Source organism: Canis lupus, chromosome 29, assembly GCF_048164855.1.
Source record: "Canis lupus baileyi chromosome 29, mCanLup2.hap1, whole genome shotgun sequence".
Lineage (NCBI taxonomy): Eukaryota > Metazoa > Chordata > Mammalia > Carnivora > Canidae > Canis > Canis lupus.
The window spans coordinates 16504154-16531673 of NC_132866.1; the positions used below are offsets into that span (position 1 = coordinate 16504154).

At 34.2% G+C, this 27520-nt stretch overlaps 1 protein-coding gene and 1 long non-coding RNA gene across 11 annotated transcripts in view; one reads left to right on the top strand and one right to left on the bottom strand.

Moving 5' to 3' along the window:
• Window positions 1-12266, top strand: part of LOC140620840 (uncharacterized) — a 159231-nt gene extending 146965 nt beyond the window's left edge. Inside the window, exon 10 of one of the 2 annotated variants that reach the window (XR_012020570.1) lies at window positions 6886-7796. This is a non-coding gene — a long non-coding RNA (uncharacterized lncRNA). Of the gene's footprint in view, window positions 1-6885; window positions 7797-11550 lie in introns of those variants that run through there. The other variant, XR_012020571.1, reaches the window with a different exon arrangement.
• NHLRC2 (NHL repeat containing 2) overlaps window positions 1-27520 on the bottom strand; it is a 64987-nt gene that overhangs the window by 27917 nt on the left and 9550 nt on the right. For all 9 annotated transcript variants that reach the window (XR_012020563.1, XR_012020564.1, XM_072805240.1 and 6 more), the window contains 3 exons: window positions 16275-16730; window positions 13968-14089; window positions 9363-9492 (listed from right to left, as the gene is read on the bottom strand). Coding sequence is in view for 7 of the 9 variants with exons in the window: in XM_072805240.1 (XP_072661341.1) it covers window positions 9363-9492; window positions 13968-14089; window positions 16275-16730 (708 nt within the window). In the remaining 2 variants the exon portion in view is untranslated. The remainder of the gene's footprint in view (window positions 1-9362; window positions 9493-13967; window positions 14090-16274; window positions 16731-27520) is intronic.

The following is a 27520-nucleotide window of genomic DNA, read 5'->3' on the forward strand; positions in this document are numbered from 1 at the left end:
ATTTATATTGTTCACCCTGAATTTTGAAATCTAAAGCACACAATTATATCACCAAGTATGGGTTTTAGTTTTGTTCCTTCTAACAAGAATGTGACAGTCATGAACATTTCAATTTTAAATTAAGAGTGCATTTAGTATTACGGATTTTCAAGTCACTTAAAAAAAAAAAAAGACTGGCAAAAGTTTGAAAAGGTTTTGCAAGTATTTTAAAAGGCAATATCTCTCATAATTGTAAGGATTAGTGAAATAATTTTAGAAGATAGGAATAAAATCAGCAAATGAAATATGGAAATAAAATTACCTGCCATCTAGCCTTTAAAAATTCACTGTTATTTTAAGCAGCTATGATCAAAAATAGATCCCAGTGATTAGAACCCTCTAAATAGCATCTATGAAATTGTCCATTTGTATAAATAGATTTTCTAGACTAGTCTCTAAATCTCTTAGGAAGCAAAATCTCAGGCCATTAGAAGATAGCAGTAAAACCTAACATCCCCTGGGCACAGGAAAAGACCAATTGCAGGGCACAGGAGAAGGATAGAAGGAAAAACCCTCTCTACCTCTGGGGGAGGGGCAGAGAACTATTTTAGGCCAAAGACCCCATACTGATTGATACCAATACAGGTTTCCCACTGCTGGGGAGAAGCAGAAAACTCCTCAAAACCACTCAGTGTTTAGCTGCCAGAGAGAGAAGGAATGGGGACAAACAAAAAGCTAGCTCCCTAACTCCTTTCATTGAGGCAGGGACCCAGGGTCTCTCCAAGACTGAGGCTAACTGGAATAGAATACCTTCCTAGGCCCAGTGCAACCTGGTACAGAATAAACAGCAGCAATCTATCTTCGGAGCACTGCAAGAGTGCAGAGACACAAGCCTTCCGTGGCTCAGATGTGCAGTATAGCTGAAAGTTGATGGTGTACTGACACTGAGAAAAACACTCCAGCTACAGGCCCCCCATGCTAAGGCAACTGCAACCACTGCAAGAAGAATTTGAAAGCTATGATAAACTGACAGTAACCACAGCAATAATAAAACCCAGACCTAGCCTAGGTTCTGACTAAATTGTCTCAACCTCCCTTATGGCATAAACACTACTGATCCTATCAGCCTCTGGAGTTCTATTCAAAATTACTGGAATATAATAAAAAAATGAGAAGACACACATAAAAACAAAGCAGAACAAAACAAAACCACCCAAACCAAAATCCCATTTTCAAGAGATAAAGCAATCAACAGAAACAGACTCAGCAACAACCTGAAATTTAGAATTGTATCACATGGACTTTGAAAGAACTATACTTTCTATGTTAAAGAATCTAGAAAAAGTGGGCAGCCTGGGTGGCTCAGCGGTTTAGCACGCCCAGGGTGTGATCCTGGAGACCCAGGATCGAGTCCCACGTCGGGCTCCCTGCATGGAGCCTGCTTCTCCCTCTGCCCATGTCTCTGCCTCTCTCTCTGTCTCTCATAAATAAATAAATAAAATCTTAAAAAAAAAAAAGAATCTAGAAAAAGAGGTAGCCAACATACCAAAATAGATGAAGAATTTAAGCAGATAGATGGAATCTATAGGAAATACTAAAATGGAAATGCTATACAGAAAAGAATCTTTGATAAAAATTTCCTTCAATAGGCTCATCAGTTGACTAAACACAGCTGAGGAAACAATGACCCTAAAGATAAATCAATATGAATTATCTGAACTGAAACACACAAAAAAAGGGTGAAATAAAACAACATGGTATGTGAAAGTTTCTGGATAGAATGTATCAGAATCTGACATATAAGTAACTGAAATCCTAGAAAGAACAAGATAGGAACAGAAAACATATTTGAAGAGATGATAGGTGACAATTTTTCCACAGATAATGAAGGACACAAAACTATAGACTAAAGAATTCTAACCGCATAACTCCTAGACATATTGGTCAAACTGCTGAAAACCAAAGAGAAAATCTTGATGACAGCCAAAGAAAAAATGCACTTTATATATATTAAGAAACTATGAAAATAATTAAATTATACCTCTTGTTTAAAACTATGTAAGTTATAAGATAATGGAATGACATCTTCAAAGTGTGTATGTGTGTGTGTATAAAGTCAATCCAGACTTGCATATGGAGTAAAAAAATGTCTTTCAAAAATGAAGGCTAAATACTTTTTCAGACATCCCACCTCCAATCCCCCACTTAAAGAAGGCCAAGAGAAATTAGTGTCAGCAGATACATGCCTCAAGAAATGTTACAGAAGTTCTCTAAGCTAAAAGAATATTATTCCAGAAGGACACATGGGACTCTAAGAAAACTATTTTGAAAACAATTTGGCAGTTTCTTATAAAACTAACACATAGGGATCCCTGGGTGGCGCAGCGGTTTGGCACCTGCCTTTGGCCCAGGGCGCGATCCTGGAGACCCGGGATCGAATCCCACGTCGGGCTCCCGGTGCATGGAGCCTGCTTCTCCCTCTGCCTATGTCTCTGCCTCTCTCTCTCTCTGTGTGACCATCATGAATAAGTAAATAAAATCTTTAAAAAAAAAAATAAAACTAACACATACACTTACCATATGACCCAGCAATTTCAATTCCTAAGCATCTACCCAAGAGAAATAAATACATATATCCACATAAAAACCTGTACACAAATGTTTACAGAGGTTTTAGTCATAATTGCCAAAAACTAGAGATATCCAAAACAACTCTCAACTAGTAAATTAATATGCAAATAGTGATGCATCCATACAATGGAATACTACTTAAAATTAAGAGAACAAATTGCTGATATAAGCAACAGGGATGAATGTCAAAAGAACATTATGCTAAATGGAAGAAGCCAGACATAAAGACTATACTGAGCAACAAGAAATAGAGGATTGTTGCCAGCAGGAGGAGTGGGCAGTAGAGATGGTAGGAAGGAGACTGAACAAAGGGTCATGAGAACTTTTTGGGCTGAGAGAAATATATCTTGATTGTACTAATGGTTATAAAACTGTATATGTTTGTCAAAATACGTAGAACTTATTTTTAATAAGGGTGAATGTCACTTTCTATAAGTTATATCATATATATTTTATATTTATATTAAAAAATCTTATAAATACAAAGTCAATGTGATAGTAAAAGACTCTTCTCTCGAACTTTAAATATAAAACTACAATTGTTTTTAACAAAATAAGAAGTCATATTGTAAAAAATTTATTCCTAAAAAGAAAAATCTATCACTTGATTATCTTAGAGGTATATTATAACATATTAATGGAAGTCAGAGAAGCATACTATCTAAGCACATAAGTACCAACATGAGATTTTTAAGCTAGCACACCAAACAATTGGATTTCAGTCATTTAAGGTTGGGTATGAACAGCTAAATTATCAAATGCTGATTAAAGGGGCAAGGATGGTTAATGGGATTCAGGCACATTGTCCTTTCCATAAATTATTCTAAATCAGGTAAAGTCTAAAGCACTTAGAGACAGGCAAGGGTTTTGACCTTTCTGATAAAAAATCTCTTAGAAACATGGCAAGCATTCTGAAAAAAATATCAATTTATTGTAGTCAGTAATTATTTTTAGTGCATTATGAAGCTCTGACTATATTCACAGTGATAATAAAAAAATTAACTGATGAAACAATCTTCTGTACAAATCATTTTATGTTAATTATTTTTATGCTTTTATTACTGATAAAAATATGAATGGCATGATTGGGCTATTCAGTCACTATTTAAAATACATACATACATATACATGTTACATACATATTTAAAACAGAGATATTCAAGTACCTTTCACGTTATCTCTTGAAGTATGTTGTTTATTAACTGGGTCTCTTGATAAGATAGATATTCAATTATGTATTTGTCCTCATTATTTTTCATTCTTTTTACTTAATCTATGGCTTTCTTTTAAAGTTCAATTTTTAATTTAACATAAAAAAGGATACATGTTATATACAAAGTTTAATAACTAAAACTCAATGTGCACACCACTAAGCTGAAGACGAAGAGTACTGTCTGAAAATCTTATGGTTCTCTCCCATGATCATATCACCTCCTTTTCCCAAAAGGAACCACTAATCTAAAAATTTGTGTTTTTCATTTTTTTCTTTGCTTTTTCAATTTTACCATGTCTCAATGGATCTTTCAATGGATAGCTGACCCTTGAGAACAGGTTTGACTACTAGGTCCACTTATATAAAGATTTTTTTCTATCAAAACAGTATAGTACTGTGCTGTACAGGATCTTGGCATCAAGTCATTCGTTAAAATTAATGAATGACTTGATTAAAAAATGTATCAAAACAAATACATTTATTTATATCTATGTGTGCATATGTGTTTCATATTATGTATTTCATCAAAACACAATCCTATAGGACTTATTACCATTTTTATGATAGAAACTTGCTGGTAGTTCAATCATTACTTTATAAATAAATTTCTTTACAGATAATTAATATTTTCCAAAATATCAAGTTTGTTTTAAGCTCCTTGATAATTTGAATATCATAACTGATTATATTTGCTTTGTTTTATTACCAGAAACCTTAGAGACAGATTATCTTTAGCAAAGTATAACGAAAGCATGCATTCATTTTTTGGTATTAGTACAGCTGCATCTCTTTTCTACCCTGTTTACCTGTTGCTTCAATTTCTTTATTTTAAATTTATTAGTGTTTGTTTCTTTGTAAGCTACCTGAATCCTTTGTGGAAATAAAAGTATAAGTAAATGGAGTAGAATCCATTACTGGTATGATTAACTGTGATAATTGATCCACATAGGAAAAAAACTTTAAAATCTGGGAATCATAGAAGTAAAAACGCTTTCTTCTAAGAACTATAAATGTACATTTTTTAGCCAATCTTTTGATGTAGGACCAAAACCTTTTCTTCATGTAGCCTCTGATGGGTCTTGTATACTATACTGTATTTTCTCTTATTTTTTAACATTTTTTTCTCTAGCTTACTTTATTGTAAGAATATATAATATATATAATACACAATATACACATCAATCAACTTTATGTTGTCAGTAAGGCTTCCAGGCAACAGCAGGCTATTAGTAGTTAAGTTTTGGGGTAGTCAAAATTACACACAGATTTTTTTTTCCCCACAGAAGAGTCAGCACCCCTAACTCCCCCCTTGTTCAAAGGTTTGTTGTATAGTCTTGCTTCCTATTCAACTTTCTGTAAAAGAAATCATATTGTAGGTCTCTTCTGTAACTTGGTTTCTTACTCAGCTGCCTAAGACTTGTCCGCAAATGCTAGCCGTAGCTGTGGTCTGTTATTTGCACTGCAGGACAGCCTAATGTATGAAGATATTACAACATCGAATCTATTTCCCATGTTTTCCTCCTGATAAATTCTGTCCTCTCTCAAATTCCTAACTATGGTAGAACTTCAGAAATATCTTCTTAATGTACTAAAAAACTTGTGTTTACAAGAACCATTTTTATCAGCCAGTCCCCTTCAAGTTGCTTTTTTATTTTTATAAAGATTTTATTTATTTATTCATGAGAGAGACAGAGGCAGAGGCAGAGGGAAAGGGAGAAGAGGCTCCATGCAGGGAGCCCAGTGTGGGACTCGATCCCGGGACTGTGGGATCATGCCCTGAGCCAAAGGCAGACACTCAACCGCTGAGCCACCCAGGTGTCCCTCAAGTTGCGTTTAATTCCACATCTATTTAAACCAGTTGTACGATTACATAATTTATATGTACAGAACCAATTCAATATGAATGCAAAGTTGTTTTTATGAAAACAAAGTTGTACACTTTGGAAAAAACCTAATAAAATCAAGTATCTAAGTCAAATTGTTGAACTAAGTGTGGAAAGACAATTCTCATGATACTTCAAGGAAACCAAAGCAATATATTTTGAGTGGTATAAGACCCATCAGAGGCTACATGAAGAAAAGGTTTTGGTCCTACATCAAAAGATTGGCTAAAAAATGTACATTTATAGTTCTTAGAAGAAAGCATTTTTACTTTTATGATTCCCAGATTTTAAAGTTTTTTTCCTATGTGGATCAATTATCACAGTTAATCACACCAGTAATGGATTCTACTCCATTTACTTATACTTTTATTTCCACAAAGGATTCAGGTAGCTTACAAAGAAACAAACACTAATAAATTTAAAATAAAGAAATTGAAGCAACAGGTAAACAGGGTAGAAAAGAGATGCAGCTGTACTAATACCAAAAAATGAATGCATACTTTCGTTATACTTTGCTAAAGATAATCTGTCTCTAAGGTTTCTGGTAATAAAACAAAGCAAATATAATCAGTTATGATATTCAAATTATCAAGGAGCTTAAAACAAACTTGATACTTTGGAAAAAAGTATTATCTATAACACAGAGATCAGAAAAAAAAAATCTTTAGTAAAGAAATTTATTTATAAGGTAATGATTAAACTACCAGCAAGTTCCTATCATAAAAATGGTAACAAGTCCTATAGGATTGTGTTTTGATGAAATACATAATATGAAACACATATGCACACATAGATATAAATAAATGTATTTATGTTTTGATACATTTTTTAATGAATGACTTGATGCCAAAATACTGTTTAGTAAACACAATTGTAAGAACAAATATTCTGTGATGCAATTTCCCCATACTTGGCAAATCTAATCTAGGATTAGATTTTAGAGTAATTTAAGGTAGTGGCTCTAAAATGTTTTTGGGTAATGTACAACTTTGAAATTCTGATGAGAATCTGATCAATTGCCCCAAATCTAATATAGAATCTCTGGGAAGTTTAAGTACCTGAAAAAGCCTAACCAGGAATGCCTGGGGTATAACTCAAAGTTAAAAACTGTTGGACTAGAATAGTCATTGTGATTATAAGTCCTTCAAGATATAATGCTTGAAAACCATTTTCTCTTAGCATTTTGAAAGTTGTTAAGCTTAAGTGCACTCAAGATTACTCCTTTTGCCAAGTACCTGGAGCGAAGCTATTCTGAGCTGTAAGTGAAATGTGGAGCCATATGTTCTTAATGATCTGTTGAGCTAAGGTAAGTCTCACTTCCTTTACTGAGAACTGAGCTTAATAAAGACATGAGTCTCAGCATATTACTCTAGTTGGAAGCTGAGAGAGTACTTTGTCTATAGAGCCAAGATTTCCTTAGAAAACAATTTGGGTACGTTCTCAATAGGAAATAAACAACCAGAGATTTCATGCTACAAAGTATGAAAAACTTTTAGCCTAGAAAAAAAATATTTAAGTAAATCCGACTAAATAAAGTATCCAGTAAAGTACATCCTATTTTTAAGCAATATAAACTGATTTATGTGATAGACTGAATTACTAGTCTTACTTCTTCACTTCTCTGTTCTATTATACATCCACACCCCTATCATGGCCTCATTGTAGGCAAAGTGCATAGCCCTGTCCCATGACTTCGAGCTTAGTCATGTGACACGCCTAATACAATATAGGTAAGCAGATCCCAGGTGAGCAAAGGCTTAAAATGTGTGTAACTGGGCTTACTCTCTTGTATTCCTGCCTTTTGCCAAAAGAATATGCCTCAGACAGCTACTGGTTCAAAGAAGTTGAGAAACAAATGGGGCAGATCTAGACCCAAACAACATCTTGGAACCAGGCCCAGGCTTAGCCTTGATCAGCTGAACCCCAATCCTATCTGAGAAATAAAGGTTTAGGTTTGTATGAGTGTTTTGGGATGATTTATTATGAAGTGTTACTGTGGCAATTATTAACAGATACAGCAAACAGAAATTGTAATTTGCAAAAATGTAAATATCTATAGCTGAATTGCTATATGCACTATTAGCTTTAAATCCCGGGGGGGGGGGGGGGGTTTACATACTAAGGAGAGACCATTTTTTTCCCATGAGGGAGGGTAACAGCATATCAAAGTAACAATTCTCATCCACTTTGACTATTTTACTGAGAGAGATGTTTCCCTATTTTTCTGTCTATAAGATTTATGTTCAAATAGTTCAGTGTATCAATAGTTCAGTGTACTCTTGCCAAGGAGGTAGGACTGATAGATAAGTCCTGGTGGGGATGAATATTTTTAGCCCTGAAATTATTTAGAATTGTGGGTGTATGGTAACAAAAAGAAGACTGAACTGTAGCTGGCTACTATGTTTTACAATTCTCTGCATATATTCCCTTACTGATTGCACCTGGGACTCACTACTCCCTCTCCCTTCCCAACCCCTCCTCCCTGTGAGCCACTAAAACAACTCATGATTATTAGGACACAGAATTCCAAAAATAAAAGTCTCAAAAGTAACTTATGCAAAATACCTAAGTTCTTATTAAGTGCAGCAATACCAGAGTTCATTCAATTATTTGAATATTAAAAGTCTTATAAAGATAATCACAATGGAAAAAATGAAGGTCTTAGAATTATAACCAAATTAACATCACAATAGGAAATTATCTCAAATGTAAAGCCATTAAACCAAGCCCGTGCTTATTCACCATATAAATATAATTCAAACCATACAAACCATCTAGTCCCAAATTCCATTTTCAATGTATTCTACTAACTTTCTTTTTTCATTACTCTGGTTTTAGATGTGTAGATAACTATCTCAGAATCACTGGGGGCCAATGAAAAATAAAGAGTACTAATGCGGGATCCCTGGGTGGCGCAGTGGTTTGGCGCCTGCCTTTGGCCCAGGGTGCGATCCTGGAGACCCAGGATCGAATCCCACATCAGGCTCCCGGTGCATGGAGCCTGCTTCTCCTTCTGCCTGTGTCTCTGCCTCTCTCTCTCTCTCTCTCTGAGACTATCATAAATAAATAAAAATTAAAAAAAAAGAGTACTAATGCTCCTACATTATTTTTTAGTCAATTAATATAGATAAGATTATAAAAATAATGTAAATATCTCATTGTAAATACCTACATAATTCACTAAAGTTTTTTTAATTACCCAAAAGTAGCTATTCTATTTCAGTACAAATTTTAATAATCTAAAAAAAGCAGCTATCATGTCTTGATTTCTTTTCAAATTAGAGTAAATAAAAAGGACATTGTTAAATAGCATAGTTCATGAATAATCATCTGAAGTTCTGAAACTACAGTCTTTCCAATTTAAGAATATTCAGAACTATATTAATTGGAAACTGTAGCTACGACAAAATTCTTTAACCTCAGAGTAATATATAGTCTATTGTGTGTATAAAATGTTACATATAATATATACTGTAACTTACATATATTACTGCTGGCTTTATTGTTACACAATTAACAAATCCCACCATAGGTAACAAAAGTATAAAATAACTAGCAACTAGAATTAATCCAAATGGATGTCCCCCAAATATTTAAAAAATCTTACATTTATTAAAGGAAAAGTAACTTATATTTACTACTAAAAGTTTACATACCTGACATTCCAAAAACTACATCCCAAGGGGAACTAATGGGTTGTTCTTCTCCTGGAGCTCCACCTTCTTTATCTGTACCTTGAATTCCAATGCCGGCTACAGTGCTCACCATCTCAGCTTCTAGATCAATCTATAAAAATCAACATGTTTTATGAAATGCATGTTACTTTTTTTTTTCCTTTTGGTACCTGAAGATTTCCAACAGAACATACAGAAAGTTTCTGCAACACAAATACTCTTTAAAAAAAAAAAGTTAAAAGAAAAAGGCTAATCGAGTATAGGGTGAGCTTGTTATTCAAATGCACAAAACTCAGTCCTTTTCATTTCCCCTTCCATTCATTCCCCCTCCCTCATCATGGCCTCTACCAGGATTGGTGTTGATGTCATCCTAACTATAAAATATGTTAAAAGAAAGTGAAATTTGAAATTTCAAAGCAAAATCTAAAAAGATGCATGTTTCTTAAAACTAAATGTATGTATTTCAATTATGCTTGTCTAGTACTTGACAAATACAGAGCTTAATATGTGCTAGGCATTGATCCAAGAATCATCCATCCATCCTTCCTTCCTCATAATAATCCTATGATTAATATTGAGGAAATTGAGGCAAAGATCATAAAGCAGCTTTCCCAATATCCCATAGCTGGTATGTTGAGATCTAGGATTTAAACCCAGGCAGTTCTAACTCTACTACATTATACTGTCTCTACTTTATAAACTAAGATAATGAAGTCTACTGAAACAAGATGCTTTGGTTTTCAACTCCTGAGACCTTTCCCCCAACATTTTTCCATGAAAATTATCAAACAAACATAAAAGTTGAAAGAATTTTGCGTCAAACATCCATACACCCACCACTTCATATAAACATTTCACTTACCTGCTTTATCATGTATCTGACTGAGCTATCTGTCCCTCAATTCATTTACACTTTTTGATGCATTTCAACGTAAACTGTAAACAAGAGTACACTGACCCTAAATATCTCTGCATACTTAAAATTAACAAGAGTTCCATATTTTTCAGTTCCTTTTTTTCTTGAGGCAAAATTTGCAATGAAATGCACATACCTTAAATGTATCGTTCAATGAATTCTCATAAATGCATTCCTCTGTGTAGCCTCAACTTACATAAAGATATCGAATGAGATCTACATTCTGTTAAGTCCCCTTAAGCCTCCTTCCAATCACTCCTACCCCCAGAGGCAGAGTACTGTTTTTCCATCATGGATCTCTTCTAAGACTTCAGATAAACTGAACCAAAAAGTACGGACTCTTGCGTGTGAGCCTTTTACCAAACAGGTTTCTGAGATTTATTCATATATAAGTAGTTTGTTCAGTATTCCATCATAGGAGTATGCCACAGTTCATTTACTTATTTTTCTACGGATGGATACTTGGACTATTTCCAGTTTGGGGCCTTCAAACAGAGTTGCTTTCAATATTCTTGTATATAAGCCTTTTGGTGAATGTATTTTTTCACTTCTTTTGTGTACATACCCAGGACTATATAGGGCAGGTATAGGATTAGTTTGATTAAAACAAAACAAAACTGCCAAAAGGTTTTATTCCCCCAGTGATCTATCATTTCTGAATTTCCACCAACAATGTATGCAAGTTCCAACTGCTCTACATCCTTGTCTTGTCAACCTACGGTGTTGTCTTTTATTTTTGGTCTTTTTAATTTTAACCATTATAGTGGATGTATTTCAGTGTGGTTTCTTTTTTTAAGATTTGTGTGTGAGAGAGAGAGAGGAAGAGAAGGTGAACACAAGCAGAGGGGGCAGCAGAGGGAGAAGCAAACTCCCCACTGAGCAGGGAGCCTGATACGGGGCTCCATTCCAGGACCCTAGGATCATGACCTGAGCCGAAGGCAGATACTTAACAGACTGAGCTATCCAGGTGCCCCTTTCATTGTGGTTTTACTTTGCATTCCTTTTTTAACCTGTGATATTGATTACTTTATGAGTTTGTGGCCATTCTTACATCTTTTGAAAAAATGTCTTTAAATCTTTGCCACTTATTTGTAGGAAACTTTATATTTCATGGATTCTAATCCCTTCAGATATGTTTTGTAAATTGTTGTGACTAATTTCTGACAGCCTGTAGCTTGTCTTCATTTTCTTAACAGTAAATTTTAAGAAGATTTAAATTTTGATATATTCAAATTTATCATTTTTTTCTTTTAGGATTTTTCTGTGTTCGGTCTTTAAGAAACGTTTCCAATCTGCGAGTCACAAAAATTCTGTTTTCTTCTAAAAAACTTTATGGTTTTAACATTTATATTTAGGTCTCTGATGAATACTGAATTGATGTTTGTATTTGATGTGTGAAGTAGGGGTCATGTTTCTTTTTTTCCTTACATATGAGTATCTGGTTGTTCAAGTACAATATGCAGAAATGACTTTCCTTTCTCCCTTGATTATTTCGATGCTTTTTGAAAAATCAAGTAACTGTGTAGGTTATGAGGTACCCTCTAGACATTCTATTCTTTTTTACTGAACTATACATCTATCCTTGTAAAAGTACCACACAGTCTTGACTAGTGTAGTATTAGAGTAAGTCTTGAAATTAGATAGTGTGTCTTTTAACTTTGTTTTTCGAAGATTGTTTTAGATACAGTAAACCTTTGTTTTGCAACCTCCAAGTAAAAATATTGGAACCTGCTTGTCAATATCTTTAAAACAAACAAACAAAAGAGCCTGATGGAATTTTGATTGAGACTGCATTGAATCCTCAGATCAATTTGGAGAGAATGGATATTGAGTCTTCCAATCCAATTACTGGATTATTTTTTTTCTTAGTAATGTTAGAGTTTAAAGTATACAGTTCTTGCATGTATTTTGTTAAATTTATTCTATGTATTTTTTATTATTGTAAATAAAATTTAAAAATTCCAACCTAATTTACTATTACTAGTATATAAAAATACTGTTCATCTTTTTATATTGACATTGTATTCTGCAACCTTCCTAAATTCATTTATTTGTTCAAGTAGTTTTTTTATAGATTTCTTAGAATTTTCTATGTACGTGACATGTAATTGGCAAATAGATAGTTCTTCTTTTTCAGCGTATGCCTTTTCTCTTTCCTGCCTCATCACAATGGCTAGTACTTACACTGGGGGTAACTTTTAACAGGTGTGGTGAGAATGGTGATCCTTCCCTTGTCCCCAGTCTTGGAGGAAAAGCATTCACTATTTTGCATTAATCATAGTTATAAGCTTCTTGTAGATGTTCTTTATCATATTGAGGATACTTGTTTTAAGTTTATTAATTTTATCATAAATAGAAAAACATTAAAAAGCATTTAATATCTAATCTAGCAAAGCAATCATAGTTATTATCTTTTATTCTGTTACTATGGTGAGTTACATTGATTTAAGCAGTATCCTCTTGCATTATTTTTAGTGGCTCTTCTATAATCTCCTGAAATTGTAAAGAATATTCATCAATGTAACCTTATTTGTATTTTAACTGAACCCAATCTGCAAAATACAACAGGCAGCTAGGGATGGGCCCTTGAAATCCATCTTGATTTAAAAAATATATCAAAAACTGTTAAGATAATTCCTCTTTGCAAAAAGCCACAGGTCCAGATGATGTTACAGCAGAGTCTTAATGAATATTCAAAAACCATTAATTCCTATATTAGACAAATTATTCCAAAAAACAGAAAAAAGAGCAAAAACTAATTAGCTCGTTTAATGAAGTTGGTGTGACCTTGATTCCAAAATCAGGTGAGAACAGTATAAGAAAATATAGAGCCATTTAATTTGTGAACATGAATTTTAAAATATTTAATTCAGGATAATCAAATTCAGCTGACTTTTTAAAAAAAATTACTAAAATGATAAAAGTTTTAACAATGATTGGTTACCTCTGGGGAGCTAGAACAGATGATATGAACCTTTTTTACCTTTATGTATTAGTTCTTTTTTATTTTTATTTTTTTAAGATTTTATTTATTTATACCTGAGAGACACAGACACTGAGAGAGGAAGAGACACAGGCAGAGGGAGAAGCAGGCTCCATGCAGGGAGCCTGACGTGGGACTCAATCCCAGGTCTCCAGGATCACATCCTGGGCTGAAGGCAGCACTAAACCGCTAAGCCACCCGGGCTTCCCATATTAGTTCATTTTTAATAAATAACTTTTGGAATGAGGTAAAACAAATTTTAAGACTGACTGATACGTATTTCCAGGCAAAGCATAAGAGCTGAAGGGAGGTGGGAGTGGTATGCTTTTTTTGTTTGTTTGTTTGTTTGAGGAAATTTTAACCAAAAAAAGGACAAAGCTTCACTCTGTAAACAGTGGTTAGAAAATACCTCAAAATAAGGAGCTTTGGGGTGATTAGGCACTTTGAAACAAAGGATAAAAAAAGGACTTGATTGGTAGGTTTGTCTTCTGTGACAACTACAGACTGATATACAGGAAATTAAGACACCTAAGAATAAAACTAAAGCAGTTAACTCCGAAAAAAGTGTAACAAAGAGGATTTGAAGGATTTAAGCATCACCCTCTCATTTCAAATATTTAATGTAGCAAGTAAATATAATTTTTTTCCAATTAGAAGTAGTAAAAGTTTACTTAAAATCGAAAATTACCTTTCTTATAAGGTGGTTTTCAGTATCTGCTACGTATATGATATTATTCCTTATAGCTACACCCTGTGGTGAATTAAAAGTTGACTCTGAAAATATTCCATCTTTTCTTCCAGGGTTGGGTCCTAAAAGACAAGATAGTCACAAGACAATTTTTTTCCACTTAAAAATTTATCTCAAAGTAAACCCCCCTAAAATATATTTTTCTCCCCCCCCCTTTTAATTGTATCTATAGGGAAAGATGGATGTCAGTTGAACCTATTGAATCATTTTACAACATATGTAAATCCTGCCAAAATAAATAAAATTTGTATTTAAAACTGGGATTTTAATATAAGTAGTATGATACTTCCACATAAAAACTTTCCCAAGATATGTTTTTCTCAAGAATAAGTTTTGCTAATGACAGGGCTTAGTGGATAATGGTTACTTTAGTAGTATCCATCAGAAGAGAATATTTTTAAAATTATCTTAATTATCTATAACCTAGACTAGAAAGCATTAAAAATAATTTTAATCTTTTCACATCTAGATGAATGACTTAATTTTGGAAGATATACTCCCTTGATAATACATTGAAAATTATGAATTCTTTCCTCAGAAAAATATATGTGCCCATAAGATGTCACAAACAATTTCACGGGATTCCTAGATCCTGAAGGCCATTCAAGCATTTCTTAACTAGCCTATGTACCTCAGGTTAAGAAACCATCATATTTACTATTTCACTTTGTCACAAAATTCTACAGTATCCTATAAACACATGGAGAAACAAAGAATGATACTGGTTTAATGGCCTACTTCTCAGCTTCTCTAATACAGGCAGAGTTTCAAGGGTGGAGAGTACACAACATAAACATGTAACTGTTACTTCTGTGACCAGAGAATAAGCCATTCAAAGCCTCTAAGTCAGCACTCCCAAACTACACTTTGCAGAACTCCACTGTCCTAGATGTTAGTGAGAGAAGTAATATAATGTAGTGGCTAGGAACATGAACTCAAGAATCCAAGTGACTTAGTTTAAACTCTACCTTCTTCCTAGCTGATGATCTAAACTTGTTCTTTATATCTCAGTTTCTCTTCTGTAAAATGGAATATATCCTAACTCATAGCTCTGTGAGGGTTAAATTGTTAAATTAATATGGGTAAAGTGCTTAGAATAATGCCGGGCATATACGTGTTTGCTATTATTACCATTATTAATAATACTATTATTGTTGTTAATGGGAGCTCCCTGTGGGAAAAAAAAGGAGAGTATCCTAGTCACTTCAGATTGGAAAATATTGTATGTTATAACTTCTCTTAAATATTCATGAGGTACATAAGCAGAGTAAAAGATTGAGGAGTACAGTGACATCACCACCAATAAAAGTCTCTTAAACCACATCTAACTAATATTTCCTAATTGTATCTGATCACAGAAATTCTTTTTAAAAACTACTGTAGAATAACTTTTAATTTATCACAAGAGAACATCATTCCTAAAAATATGCTTGGAAAAGATAGCTTGCTGATGGTTTCTCTGTTTAACAAAGGAAAATATTCATTTACATTATTTTGAAAATTATAGTTAAAACCCTTTTAACCATTTAACTCAATCTATTATAATAGATAAATTTTGAGCAACAATTCTCATAATTGCCCATCGTAAACCCAAACATCAAGTTGCTGAAATGAAAGAAACACAAAACACATATTCTAATAAAAATGAAAAAGAAGAAATGTGAAAAATCCAAGAGCTAGGGGAACAATCTCTAGGAACACTAAGAATAACACTAGGCTTTAGGAATAAGGGTAGTTTATTTGGGGACACCTGGGTAGCTCAGTGGTTGAACATCTGCTTTCAGCTCAGGACGTGATCCCAGAATCCAGGATGCAGTCTCACATCTGGCTCCTTGCAGGGAGCCTACTCCTTCTGCCTATGTCTCTGCCTCTCTCCCTCTCTCTTTGTGTCTCTCATGAACAGATGGATAAAATCTTAAAAAAAAAAAAAAAAAAAAGACTAGTTTATTTGCATTAGGAATGCAGATACGCCTACTTTAGTACTAATGCTGCATATGTTATTAAAGCAGGACTGCAAAGAGATGAATTACTTTTCTCTTTGCTATTATGTTACTAGATGTCAATTCAGCCTGAGTAAGCAGGATTAATAAGAATGTACTTAACAGATTTTATTAACTATGTAGATATCAATAAAAGCCTGTTTTAGATCTAAAACCAGGGTGATAAATTTCAATTTTAATACACTTCCTCAAGCTATTTTTTTTACTATAAAATATATTACGTATCACAATTAGATGCAAACTTTACCTCCAATGATGTATTGAATTTGTCCATTCTTCCAGACGACCAAAATTCTATGATGTCCAGTGTCTGCTATTACCAATCTATTAGAAACATGGTCCACTGTTACTTTGCCAGGAAACAGCAATGGTGAAGGTGGCAATGAATCTTTATAGAGTTTTATTTCAATTTTATTATCTCTGATCTGTCCCCTGTCTTTATAATACTTTAAAGCTATGGAAGTATATAAAAATAATTTATCTTTGTGTCCCTCTCCGATCAAAGAAAACAACATATTTCCACGGGGTCCAAGTATGACCAGAGTTGGCCAGCAGGAAACTTCTAGTTCTTGCCAAAGACTGGCATCTGCATCATTAACCACAGGGTGAGTGATGTTGTATCGAAGAACAGCGCTCTTAATGTTATCCAGGACTTTTTCATTTGGAAATTTAGCTGAGTGAACACCAACAATCAGAAGACCATCTAAATGGGAAAAATTATAAGTTAAACATTAGGAAGTATTAAAGTTTGAATGTCATCATCCATACATTAGGTTATGAGTCATTAATAAACACTACAAGAGTTTTGTTTTGCCTTTTTTTTTTTAAAGGCAGACCTAAAATAGTGTCTTCAACTGCATTTAAACACATGCATAGGGCAGCCCCGGTGTCTCAGCAGTTTAGCGTCGCCTTCAGCCCAGGGTGTGATCCTGAAGACCCGGGATCAAGTCCCACGTCGGGCTCCCTGCATGGGGCCTGCTTCTCCCTCTGCCTGTGTCTCTGACTCTCTCTGTGTCTCTAATAAATAAATAGATAAATCTTAAAAAAAAAATAAACACATGCATAAAAAATTAACATCTAAATCTCGTGACAGTCTTGGTAACTATGTAAAAATATATGTGATCAAAATCATGTGGTTATTTCAGGACTGAACCTCTTTGTGTCTTAATTTTTAAAAAACACATTAATTTCTTATGAAGATACTGAAATATTGTTATTATCCCCTACCTATTATAAGTGCCTGTGAAATATTTTTATTATCCCCTACCTATTATAAGTGCCATTGAAATTCATAGTGACTATGACTATTTTTTGCTAATATTTATCATTATATTATCCTCTTAGATTTTTCTGGCCTACCTACATTACAGATTAATGGAACAAATATAAACAAGATGTTTCTATAATATAAGGTCTTTGATTTATTAAAACTCCTATTATATAGTTCTTAAAACAAGCCTGAATTGTAGATAGCAGAACTGCTAAAAACAAAGAACAAGATACTTCTTTTACCTAATCAACATAGTATGTCAAAAAGATATAGGAAAAAAAGTAAAAAGTGTTTGGATTCAGAGAAAAAACTCAATATTGACTACCAAGGTAACACAGGTAATAATGGCTATGTAAATTATAATTCCCCAACACACTCATCAAAAACCATGCACATCAGCATAAAGAAAAAATAAAACCATGCAAATTGGGGGGTTTAATTTCCTGATAGCTCATTCTTCCATTTGCAACTATTAACTCCCAACAAAACATCACACATGTACACATACCCCTGCCTAATGACCCAGAAAATACACAAAAGCAGGTACATTGCTAACAAGGGGTCAAAACGTGAAGAAGCAAACCCTGAAGGGGAGTTTCCAATGTTTTTTTCCACTTCATGGCTTTACACCGAGGTAGGCCCCAGTCAGGAAGCAATGAGGGTGGTGAAAACAATGGAAACCTCTTTCTGGCCCAAGGAGCCAGCAAGACTGAAGGATGTGGTGGGAACCCCAAAGGGAAGAGAGCTGAGAAGGGGGCTCCCCGTTTCTGAGTATGAACACTATCTTGGCTTAACTCCTAAACTATACACCACTTGTGAGGCAGGCCTGCAAAAACACAGCCAAAGCTTAAAATATGGAGAATTGAATTGCTGAGCTGATGAAAGGAGAGCAGAGCTGATAAAAGAGGAGACAGAACTTAGAACTTAGACATTCAACCAGCAAAGCTGAAGGCCAATGAAAACAAGTGACAGATACCAGCACCAAAATAAAGAAGTATGAATTAGAAGAAAAAGATTTTAAAGGAACTATAACTATGTTCCATGAGGTAAAGAAAAACACACTTGAAATGAATCAAAAGATAGGAAATACAAACAGAAATTATAAAAAAGAACTAAATGAAAATATTTGAATTCAAAAATACCTATTTAAAATAAATTCACTGGATAAACTCAATGGAAATTATCCAATCTAAGGAACACAAAGAAAAAAGACTGAAAAACAAATGAACAAAACCTCAGGGACCTGTGGAACAGTTTCAAAAGATCTAATGTATGTAGATTTGGAATCATAGATGAGGGCAGAAAAAATATTTGATTAATGCCCAAACTTCCAAAATTTGACTGAAGATACAAATTTACAAAATTTAAGAGGTTCAAGAATTGAAGAAATTTACTCCAAATAGGATTAAAAAAAAAGCATGTTAAGACACATCATAAATGAGAGATTAAAAAAAAAAACCCACAAACATTTTGAAAGAAGATACATACAAAAACAACACAATGATCACTGTTTGCTTAGGCACTGGGAAGAAGGGGGGGAGGAGTGGGAAGGATTATACACTTAAAAAATGTGCAGTTTACTGTGTGTCAATTATACAACAATAAAGTTTTCCCCCCCAAAAATCATTAGCTCTGGAGTCCTATTCCTTGTAATCAAATTCTGGCTTTACTACTGGCTGAGTTACTTTGGGCAAGTTACTTAACCTCTCTGGGCATCAGTTTTCTTATTTGTAAAATTGGGAAAATAATAGTAACTGCCTCATAGGTCAGTTTTGAGGATTAAAAGAGATAATCTGTTATAAGGTATTTAGCATAGTACCTAGTATAGTGTGAAAGCTCAAGAAATGTTTACTATCATTTTTACAAGTTGTAAGTTCAAAGATAACCAATAAAAAAAATACAACTTTTTCTAACTAAAGCAATTAGTAAAATAAAATTTGTTGTGTTAAGAAACACAACAAATAAAAGCTAATACATATAATGATTATGCATAATAATGATAAGTAAATATGAATGGTCTTAACTCATCCATTAAAAGAAAAAAGATCTGGATACATTCTGCATATCAGAAATACAACTAAAACAAAGTTAACCAGAAAAGCTAAAAATAAAGGGATAGGCCAATGTGCACCAGGCAAGCAAAAGCAAAACAAAGGTCTTGATCCTAATACTAGACAAGTAGATTTCAAGCCTAAAAGCATTAAATGACAAAGAACCATTTTAATGCAAAAAGCATTCATAACAAGGATAAAACAGTAATGAATATCCATGTACCAAGTAATAAAAGCAACTCAATAAAGCAGAAACACACTACTCTCAGTGTGAACCAGGTCAAGTAGACAAAAAATAATATATAGAAAGCCAAATTAACATAAACAGTGAGGTAGATCTTATTGATACATATCAAACTGTACCATGATAATACATTTTGCTCTCCTCTGAAGTATACACAGAGTATTTAAAAACACCAACCACACAAAGGAAACAAAGAACACACTCTAACCACAATACAGTTGAACTGGATATTAATAACAAAAAACAAAAGGCCCAAACTCATGACTCTGAGATCAAGACCTGAGCTGCAATCAAGAGTCACTCAAACTAATTGAGCCATGGAGGCACCCCAAAAGGTCTTCTGTTTAGAAAAAACACACTATTTGTGTTTCTCCTTTATTCTCACAATATGACCACACTCACAACACTTTGACATCCTAAGTATGGGGTTTCCCTCCCAAATTTGGCAATTATCTGTGAAACAGAGTGGGTGTCCTTTGTTTCCATTCTGATACTAACCAGAGTTAGTACAGACGCCATTGGTTAAGGCCTCAATCGCACAAGACAACTCTGCCACTTTAGATGCCAACCACAAGTAATAGGTCCCCAGGTAATCCTCAACTTCTGTTGGACTTGTCAATTGAGAGATTACTTTGACTCTTCACTTGGATTCAATTATTTGCTAGAACAGCTCACAAAACTCAAGGAAACAGTTATGTTTAACAGTTTATTATAAAAAGATATGATAAAGGATGCAGATGAACATCCAAATGACAGAGGACAACTGACAGGACAAGTTCTGAGAGTGGAGGTGGAGCTTCCATGCTCTCACCAAGGCCTCCACTCTCCCAGCACATTCACATGTTTGCCAACTTGGAGGCTCTTGAACTCCGTACCTCTGGGATTTTTATGGAGGCTTCATCACATAAGTATTATAGATCATTAAGTCCATTTCCAGCCCCTTTCCCCCTCTCCGGAAAACGGGGTGTGGGCTGAAAATCCCAAGCTTCTATCATGTATTATTCTTTCCTTCTGGTGACCAGCTCCCATCCAGAAAGCCCACCAAAGGTCCCTTCAAATGAAACACACTGTTAATCTCCCAGGAAATTCGAAGAGATTCAAGAACTCTGTCAAGAACTGGGGTAAAAAACCAAAACAAAACACACAAAAAACCCCAACAAATATTAAAACAAAAGATAACCTAGTGTTTTCATCACTTAGGAAGTCACAAGAGTTTTAGGACCTCTGTACCAGGAACTCAGGCCAGAGACCAATATATATATTTTCCATTATCTCATAGCTTTTCACTTAGAGATTTAAATATTTTCTATCAACTTGATAGAAAGGTGAGACAGAAGTCAAAATTACAGAATTTCTAAAAAAAATGATAATGAAAATACTATATATCATAATTTACAGGGGTATACTTAATGCACGGACAGAAGAAATTCATAGTCTTAACAAAGTCTTAAACATTTATATAAAAAATTAAAATAATTAACCACCCTGCTATAAAAATCTAGGAAAATATACACACACACAAAACCACACAAAATGACAGCCAAGCTATCTTGAAAAACAAAACCAGAGGTAACACAGTTCCAAACTTCAAGTTATACTACAAAGTGGCAGCAATAAAAACAGTATGGTACTGGCAAAAAAACAGACACAAAGATCAATGGAAAAGGAAACCCAGAAATAAACCCATAATTACATGCTCAATTAATCTTTGACAAAGGAGGAATGACTATACAATGGGGAAAAGACAGTGTCTTCAACAAATGGTGCTGGGAAAACTGGACAGCTACATGCAAAATAATGAAAGTGGACCAGTTTCTTTCACCATACACAAAAATAAACTCAAAATGGATTAAAGACCTAAATGTGAAACCTGAAACCCTAAAAATCCTTGACAAGAACATAGGCAATTGTTAATTTCTCTAACATCAGCCACAGCAATGTTTTTCTAGGTATATCTCCTGAGGCAAGAGAAATAAAAATGAAAATTACTGGTTTGACATCAAAATAAAGTTTCTGCACAGCAAAGGAAATAATCAACAAAATTGAAAGTCAACTTATTGAATGGGAGAAGATATCTGCAAATGATACATCCAATAAACAGGATAAAAAATATAGAAAGAACAAATACAACTCAACACCCGCAAAACAAATAACCCAATTTAAAAATGGGCAGAAGACATGAACATTTTTCCAAAGAAGACATCTAGATAGCCAACAGATACATGAAAAGATGCGCAACATCATTTATCATCGGCGAAATGCAAATCAAAACTACAAAGAGGTATCACCTCATACCTGCCAGAATAGTTAAAATCAATACCACTAGAAACAAATGTTGGTGAGTATGTTGAGAAAAAGGAACCCTCTTGCACTGTTGGTGGCAATGCAAACTGGTGCAGCCACTGTGGAAAACAGTACGGAGGTTCCCTAAAAAATTAAAAATACAACTACCCTACAAGCCAGTAATCACACTACCCAGTATTTACCCCCAAAACACACAAACACTAATTCAAAGGGATATATGCATCCCTGTATTTATTGCAGCATTATTTACAATAGCCAAACTATGGAAGCAGCCCAAATTTCCATAAATGAATGGATAAATATGTAGTATATACATACAATGGAATATTATTCAGCCATAAAAAAGAATGAAATCTTGCCAGTTGCAATATTTAAGAGAGTAAAATGCTAAGTGAAATAAGAGAAAGAAAAATACCATATAATCTCGGTCATATGTGGAATTTGAGACAAATGAGCAAAGGGATAAAAAGGAGAGAAACAAATGAAGAAATAGATTCATAACTATTGAGAACTGATGTTTATCAGAGGGGAGGTGGGTGAAATAGGTGACAGGATTAAAGAGTACACTTATCATAATGAAAATTTAAAAAAAAAATCGAGGAAAACAACAAAACAAACCAAAAGCAAGCACAGGGAAAGAAATGAAAATAAAGCCAAGAATTAATGAGGTGCAAAAAAGAAAAACAAAATCCAACATCTATTCCTGATTAAGAATAACAAAGATATAAATAGAAAATAAATAGGAATTGATGGATATTTTCTTTCCAGAAGAGGTTAAACTTATTCACATTTATTGACACAATTGGTATGTCTGATCTCAATTCTTTCATATTATCCTCTATTGTAATTTATGTATATATATTTGTTTATGTTTCTCTATATGGTGTGTCCTTTTTTGTGAAAAAATTTCTTTGGGAGTAAAATGATGTGATAGATATATACATATAAAATATTATTCAGTCATAAAAATGCATGAAATTTTGCCATTTGCAACAACATGGATGAAGCTAGAGAGTATAATGACAAGTGAAGTAAGTTAACGACAAATATACAATCTCACTCACATGTGGAATTAAGAAACAAATGAGCAAAGGAAAAAAGAGAGAAAGAGACAAACTAAAATACAGACTCTTAACTATAGAGAACAAACTGACGGTTACCAGAGGGGAGCAGAATGGGAGGATGGGTGAAATAGGTAATGGGGCTTAAGAGTACACTTGTCACGATGAACACTATGTATGGAATTGTTGAATCACTATATTGCATACCTGAAACTAACTTACTATATCTTAATTATACTGGAATTAAAATAAAAAACTTAATTAAAAAAATTTCTTTGGACTTTAGGAGGGTTTGTATTTTTATTCTAGTGGTTACCTTTGCCTTAAAGTTTTTTATCACTTTTAAAAGTATCAAACTCTACTTTTCATAACCTTTTATTACCTGGTCAATCTTTTTTTTAGATCTTATTTATTTGAACGAGAGAGAACATGCCAGGGGAGTAGCATTGGGAGAGGGAGAGAGAGAATCTCAAGCAAACTCCATGTTGAGCATGGAGCCGGACACCGGGCTTGATCTCACAATCCTGAGATTCTGAACTGAGGCAAAACCAAGAGTCGGTCACTCAACCATCTGAGACATCCAAACACCCCTGGTCAATCATTTTTAAATGGCATCCTTTAATTCCCACCTGTTACATATACAATAATCAATAGTTTTGTTTCCCATTCTCTCCCTCTTTTTTCCCTCTTTTTAGCTGTATTCTTTCTACCTCTATATGATTTTATATTATTCTTCTACCCACCAGTGACAGATTTATATTTTGCCAATTTAGCTAAAATGGAACCGTTTTCCAGTATTCTATTCCCGGCTTAGTTCTTATCCTCTCCCGTAAGAGAGATTTTATGAGCAAACTCGGAGGTTTAAGAGCAGGTGCCATATTCTCTTTTGCTTGGAGGACTGGTGCAGTGCACCACATGCTACTGCATTTCACACACTTTGTAGCTTATCTGCTGTCTCACCTTGGTGGCTGGTTGTGGGATAGGAGCTATCTATACCCCATAGTTGTACCACAGCTCCTGCCAGATCTCCTCCCTCAGCTTCTCCAACTCCTGCATCAGATGAATGTTTAGCTCCACAGCAAAGGACACCGACTTAATTCTGTTGGTCACCTCACTATTTAGGTTGAAGTTTACCTGGGTTCCAGGTCATGCTTGCAGGTGGCAGTCTGCTCTTGCTCTCCCTTATTTCATATCCATCTTTCCTTTTCAAATGCCAGATCTGCTGACTTCTAGTTGAGGCAGCAGACGCACAAGTAACAGTCACATGTAGACTAGATATACAGCTCCTACAACTATACAAGGTCAAGTGCCTATAATAAATCCTTTATTATTCCTCATCATGAATACACATATATGATATCTTCATCCATCCATCTGGCAGTTTCCTTAGTCACCCCTGGTTAGAAGGTGTTTCTCAAGTAGATTTACCAGAAATTAGATTCACAGGTGCATCTATTCACAGGTGATTCTGAGTTCTTAGACATTCAAAACTGGTTTTCCATAACCCTGACTGAATCTTGAAAGATAGCTGGTGTGATATAATATCCTTGGTTTGTAGTTTCTCTATATAAGATTCTTGAAAATGTACCACTGCCTTGCTCTGTATGTTATTTGTATAAAGTCTGTCCCATCTAATTTACATGCTTCTAAAAGTGATCATTTTTCCTGAAAGCGCTGAAGATAATTTTTAAATATCATTAAAGTGTAATAGTTTCAAGTAGGATACTTCTCGGGCTGTTGCTCTGTGTTAATTTTCCCTGGTATCTGGTAGTTCCTTTCAATATGCAGATTCAAGGTTTCTTTTATTTCTGGAATCCAAGACTGGATTCTAATTTTACATATTAGTTTTAGTTAGTTGTTATGATTTTTGACTTCAGTCTCCAAGCAGTCTTATGTTGGACTCTGTCTTTCTAGTCAATCATTTCCTGTTTTTACTTTTTTTTTTTTTTAGATTATTTTCATTCTCTAAGTTTGTTTTACCTTCTGCTTTACTTCAATGCCCCTTATAACATTTTTATATGAATTCATTGCCCCTTGGGCACCTTGTAATTTAGTCTTTATTTCTTACATATTTCTGATCTTCTTATTTCTTTTCAGAATTCAATCACCACTCATTTCCTACCTCTTTGGGCAGCGGCGGCAGGGGGGTGGGGGGTGGGGCACAATTCCCTTCTTAGTTTTCGAAATTCTGATTCAAGATCCTTTTATCATTGCTCCTAAATTATGTCTGAGGATATATAATTCAATATAGAGGAATGTGTTACAGTTTTTGTCAATTCTGTGGATCATTTTTAAGAAGTTAATCTACATTTCAACTCTGAATCACATTTTCAGCTATTTACAGTTTTATATGGATGAGATCTGCTTTTTAATATTCCCACCCATTTTGTGGACAAGGCTCCTAGGCTGAGTGAGAGTGCACTTTTCTGATAGTTCCCTTTTTCTGTGAAGTTTCATTTTTGGATAGCATTGTTGGAAGGAGAGATTGATATATATAACTCTTTGTTTTCTGCAAGATCCTTAACTCTCCCAACTCATTCATTGATTCACTTTAAGTAGAAGTAGTATCTTCAAAGAAAATCACACCTCTGTATCTGATTCCCTACAAGAAGCAATGCTTCTCTGAGGCTTCCGTTCTTAAGCCCCTACTCTTTCAAGGGCTGGTGATATGATCTAAACCTGTGTTCAGTATTTTGCACTTAGTGTTGGAGTTTCTCTTTCTACTGGTAAGGAGGTTACTCTATGCCTCGCCCAAGACCTCTGAGCCACTCTTCTTTTTTTCATGGAGTCTTTTAAGCCTCTCCCATTCCCGTTCTAGCACTTGCAGGCTTGCAGGAAGAGGACTTTTAATGGAATTCAGTTTATTTCTCAACTTACAGATAATTTGAGGGCCATGATATTCTTTGTCTCCTAGTATTACTGAATGAATGATCAAGTGTGGTTTTAGTTACTCTTTTTTGGTTTTACATTTAAAAGGAGAGGAAGAGATAAGTGAAGAGATTCAAAATGAGATGGCTTCCATTCTCCTCCAAACTCAGAAATAGGAGAGATAGATTCCTGTTTTTAACATCAGTTATATTGAGATATAATTTACTTAAATTTTGTCTGATATTTCGTTAACTGAGCAAATAAACTAAATCCTAAAACCAGCCTCTTACTTAACAGAGAAAAATGATATGTATTTCCAATAAGATAAAGAACAAGGCAAAGATGCCCACTGTCTTTACTACTATCAAATAATGAACTGGGAGGGAGTTTTTATTTTTATTTTTTTGGGGGTGGGAGGGAGTTTTTAGCCAACCAAATTAGAGAATAGAAATCAACTATAGACATAAGATTTGGAAAAATTCTTTGCAGATAATATTGCGTTTTCAAGAAACCACAGAGAATCAATCATAAAACTAAACCAAGTGGTAAAAGACTCAGAAAGCAGAATATAAAATTAACAGATAAAAACAAATAGTTTTTATGTACCTAGACAATAATCAGTTGGAGTATATAATGGCAGACAAAACCCCACTTACAATAAATAGCTACAAATATGCATGAAAAGATTTTCAATCACACTCTAAAATGCAATTTAAAAATACATCAAGGGGCACCTGGCTGGCTCAGCCATTAGAGCATGCAACTCTTGACCTCAGGACCATAAGTTTGAGTCCCATGTTGGGTGTAGGATTTACTTAAAATATAAATAAAACTACACCAAGATGCAGTTTCTCACCTATTAAATCAGTACAAATTAAAAACCATGTCAATACATTTTACTGGAGCAAGAGTGGGGAAAGCAGCACCCTTCACACCGTCTTAGCAGGAATGCAAACTAGTACAACCAACCCTCCTGGTGCAGAATATGGCAATACCCAGTAAAACTATATTATATGCGTTTAACTTTGACCCAGCAATCCCTCTTCTAGGAACTTACGCTTAAGATATGCCACCAGTGATATAAAGACATATTCACAAAGCTGTTTGTAAGTGCTAAATATTGAAAACAACCTAATGGTCAATACATAGGACAATGACTGAATATTTATTGTTATAAATTACAACACACACACACACAAAGAGGTGCTACATAGCTATTAAAAATAATCAGGAAGTTCTCTATATGGAGTGGCTGCCAGGATACATAGCTATATTTAAAAAAGCAAAATGCACAAAAACCTCTAGAGTAAGTCACCATTAGTATTTTTTTTTTTTTTTAAAGAGACAATAGAATGGAAGAATGGGATGTAAAGAAAAGGAAAAGGGAAACAGAAGAGATGAGTAGATGGAACTATACTTTCTGTATGGTTCTGACTTTCAGGACCATATTTAAATTTTATATCTTCAAAACCAAAATTAAAAATATAAACAAATGTATCTAGTTGTACTTCAAATGAATAACATAACTTCATGGAGAGTGGGGAGGACTAGTCTAAGTAAATTTTAAATTTAGTTGAGAGTGACCAGAAGCAAAGACATCCCAGTGGCAATAAACACAGGATCTTGGTTTCTCAAAACCATTCCCAATATTTAATACTAAAGGAATCAAAGCTCCCTGGAGAAATGGCTGATTCA